A 3,857-nucleotide genomic window follows, 5' to 3' on the forward strand; every position below is an offset into this window, starting at 1 on the left:
ACTATAACTGCTACAGCAAAAGTAATTTTTTATAAATGTACAATTTTCGCTGTCGCCCATATTTTTTTTAAAATATTAAATTATATATATGTTATTTCAAAAAAATGTTTTCAACATTAATTTTAAACAGCTGCCTGAATAGAAGAGTTTCAGCTTTGCTCGTAACGGTATTACTTAAATACCTGTTGCTGATGAAGTTGTTGTTGCATTTGATGTTGCTGAAGATGTTGCAATTGTTGTTGTTGTTGTTGAAGCTGTTGATGTTGTAATATTTGTTGTTGTTGTTGCATTGTTGTATTTCCACCTCCATTGGCACTTTGTTGGTTTTGTCCACTTTGAGTACCATTTGGTAAACCTAAAGTATATTAAAATTATTTATTACGCTATCAAAATAGATATTTTTTTTACAGTTCTTACCATTAGGTGCTGGACCTTGAGCTGGAGACTTTGCCCAACCTTGTAAATCTGCTAATAAATTCTGCCACACTGTAATTTTATCATAATGTCTTTTTATGAGATCTTCTTTACGTGCTAATTCTACTCGAAGATCATTGATATCTTCTTTTACTACTAATTCTGGTTTTAATGCAGATAATAAAAATCTTTTTTGCAAAAAGAAAGCTTCCATTTGTCTTGCCAGATCTATAAATCTCAATGTAACTTGTTCAACTTCACTACGTGCTTCTTCTTTATCCACAGTCAAACCACCAGACACTCCAATTCCATTGTTTCCTAACCCTTCGTCTTTCGTTATTAATATACTCAAACATTGCTGTAAATTGCATTTTATATATAAAAAAAAAATAAATTTCATCAAAATATGGTTTTAAAAAATCAATATGATAAAAATTAAAATATTTTTAATATTATACCTGAAATGCTTCCTCAAATTCATCGATAAGATTACCGTTACCATTAGTGGGTGTCGCCATTATACTCGTGATACTTATACATGTATATAATTTATTGACAATTATAGTCAATTTTTTTTAGAGTTTGTCTATTAAAGATATATTATAAATATTTGAAATAGAATTAAAAAATTCATAATTAATATATATACATATGAATAGAATTTGTCATATGAATAGAATGATAATAAAATAATTAAATTCATAATTAAATAAAATATATACAATTATTAATAAATATATGTTCAGTGTAAATTTTGCTAATTTTTTATTGTGAGATATAATTATAAGACTATATAACATATTAAATTTGTGGATTATGGATTTGTCGCATTTATATCTACAACGTTAATCAAATATGTAATATTTCATATGATAATTTATAAATCTCAATCATTAATATTTTCGTATTATATCTTATTGGTTATTGATGATTGATTATATTTATCAATACATTAATTGTTTATGATTGATAAATATATTCGTATAAATTTTATTTAAAAATATAAAAAAATATATTAATATAAATTATATTACTTGTACTTATAAATGTAATTTTTACTTTTTTGCTAATAGAATATTTTATGTTTAATTATTTTAATTAAATATAAATTTTGTTAATTATATGTTATTTGGTAAAATTAAAAAATTATTGCTATTATTTACATCTATATATTATGTAAAACATAAGTATTTTACAGCAAATTAAAATAAAAAAATATATATAGCAAACTTTAGAAATGTAAAATTTTTGATTACTCAAAATTTTATTAAATCTGAAAATTCCATTAAATCTGGCTCATCTTCTGGAGGTGGTTTATACCATGGATCTTCTAATTCCCACAAATCAGGAGGTAAATGTTCTCTACCTGGTGGTGGTCCACATGGTTCACAAGGTGGATAAGTTTGAATATCAAAAAATCTTTCTAATTGTTCAGGATCAAAGGGTTCATATTGATAAGGTTCTGGTAATTTAGGAACAGGAGGAATATGAGCTTTTATTCTTATGCCTTCTCGTTCTTCCCAAGCAATATCTTCTTCTAAAGGTACTGGTACATCTACTGGTACTTCTTCTGGTTGTTCTGCAGCTGCTTGTAATCTTTCAAGTCTTTCAAATTCTTCTTCTATTCTTTTAGCTGCTTCTCTTGCTTGTATCTCAGCTTTAACTTTTCTCATATGTTCACGAGCAGCAATAATATCTGGATGGTCTATACCATATTCAGGTTGTAAAAATTCTTCATGTAATTCAGGAACTCTATATAAGCATCATTATTATTATGTAGATATAATGATTATAAAAATTTTATTTTATTTTATATATGAATATATGAATATAATGTATGAATATTTATTTAATATATGAAATATTACCGCATATATCGTCTTGGAGGAACAATTTCAGGAGCAGCAATAGATGGAGGAGGAGTGATATCAAATAATTCAGGAGGAGTGATATCTTCAAGAGTGAAAGCACTAGCACCAACATTTGCAGCCGCAATAACAAAATCTCTCCTAGCTTGTTGCAAATCTGCTAATTTACTTTGAACTGCTGCAGATTCTGCAGCATCTTGCTCATTAAGAGTTTCACTGTCAAAAGTGAAATATGCTTTGTTATTATTGCAGAAAAAAAAATTTTTATAAAATCACCTGATCACTTGAATTGAACGACTAGCTGCTTGTGATATTTGTGTTTCTTCTACAGGTGGTTGTGCTACACTAATAATGGTAGTACGTTCTTCATTTACTGCTCCAGGAGGTATTACAATATTATTTATTACACCATCACCAACTGGTTCAGCTTGAATTACATCAGCATTCATCATTTTAGCTAAATCAGTGGTTTTTTTAGGTATAGGTTTCTTTGGAGTAACAGGTCTTCTAGGAGGAGTAGGTACACGGGGCACACTAGGTCCAGCAACTGGAGTTACAGGTCGTGGAGTTACAGCCGGAGGTGCGCGTGGAGGACGCCTTGGTGGTATTCTTTCTCTACCAAATCTAATTTAAAATAATTTTGTACGATAATGTTAAATTATTTAATTTATTTTCTTATATATTATTTAATATTTCAATATAATAATATAATACAAATAATAAAAATTAGAAAAAATTAATTTATTATTTATTTAAAAATTATTGATAATTATTATTATCGTTTATTATAATTAAATTTATCGTGGCAACCTGGGATCACCTCCTATTGGTGCAGGTGTTCTCTTAGGTACTTGAACTTCACGCTTACGTTCATATTCTTGTTTAAATTTTTCAGCTTGTTTTATTCTAGCTAACATTGCTTTAGTCATTCCTGGTTTAGCGAAGTCCAATTTTTTTGGTTCAGGCCTAATGTACCGTTTGCGTACTTTTAATGGTTCTGGTGGAGGAAGTCTTGCAGCTCTTTCTTGCATCCTTTCAAGCTCTCTGGCAGTTTTGGCTTGACGAAGTTGTTCAGTTCTTGTTAGACCTGGACGTCGACTCATTTTGTCCTTTGTAAATTAATGATAGAAAAATAGAGAAAAATAAGAATAATAATATCATATATATTTTGTAATAATTTTAAATTTATATATTATACATTAATACATAATAAAGATTAGATTATGCAAATAATACAAATATATAATAATAACCTGTTCAATAACTTATTTCTTTCTGTTGATGAATGTTATTTTGGTTGATGTACTAAAAAAATTGTTAAGTTTTCATATTGTAAATATTTTGTGGAATTGATGATCGCGGTTTGTTGATGCGATCAAAATGTTACATACTCAATTAATTTAAGTGTTTAATAATTACTAAAATTTTAAATGTTAATAAATCGAAATGTCATATAATTTGGCAGGTAGAATAAAAATTCATAATAAGAATTGCTTTTGTTTTTAGTATTATAGATATACATATATATTAAATATCTATATATTATATATAAATATGAAAAATAGATATTATATA

At 27.1% G+C, this 3,857-nt stretch overlaps 2 protein-coding genes across 3 annotated transcripts in view; both read right to left on the reverse strand.

Moving 5' to 3' along the window:
* LOC102678920 (mediator of RNA polymerase II transcription subunit 28-like) overlaps nt 1-1,261 on the reverse strand; it is a 3,379-nt gene extending 2,118 nt beyond the window's left edge. The window contains exons 1-3 of the mRNA XM_006609263.2: nt 873-1,261; nt 418-772; nt 183-355 (exon numbers count right to left, since the gene is read on the reverse strand). Of these exons, the coding sequence (XP_006609326.1) occupies nt 183-355; nt 418-772; nt 873-932 (588 nt within the window). The 5' untranslated portion in view covers nt 933-1,261. The remainder of the gene's footprint in view (nt 1-182; nt 356-417; nt 773-872) is intronic.
* Nucleotides 1,262-2,331: 1,070 nt separating this feature from the next.
* Nucleotides 2,332-3,782, reverse strand: LOC102679141 (protein ALEX-like). Of its 2 annotated transcripts, XM_006609265.2 has the most exons (3): nt 3,536-3,782; nt 3,093-3,391; nt 2,332-2,906 (listed from the first exon to the last, which is right to left on the reverse strand). In XM_006609265.2, exons 2-3 carry the CDS (start codon nt 3,383-3,385, stop codon nt 2,555-2,557), a joined length of 645 nt encoding a protein of 214 aa, XP_006609328.1. In that variant the 5' UTR covers nt 3,386-3,391; nt 3,536-3,782; the 3' UTR covers nt 2,332-2,554. The 2 variants fall into 2 exon arrangements, with proteins under 2 accessions (XP_006609328.1, XP_006609327.1); XM_006609264.2 differs by lacking the exon at nt 3,536-3,782 and having other exon boundaries at nt 3,093-3,409.
* Nucleotides 3,783-3,857: the final 75 nt, after the last annotated feature.

The sequence above is a fragment of the Apis dorsata genome, unplaced genomic scaffold (genome assembly GCF_000469605.1).
Source record: "Apis dorsata unplaced genomic scaffold, Apis dorsata 1.3 scaffold_52, whole genome shotgun sequence".
Lineage (NCBI taxonomy): Eukaryota > Metazoa > Arthropoda > Insecta > Hymenoptera > Apidae > Apis > Apis dorsata.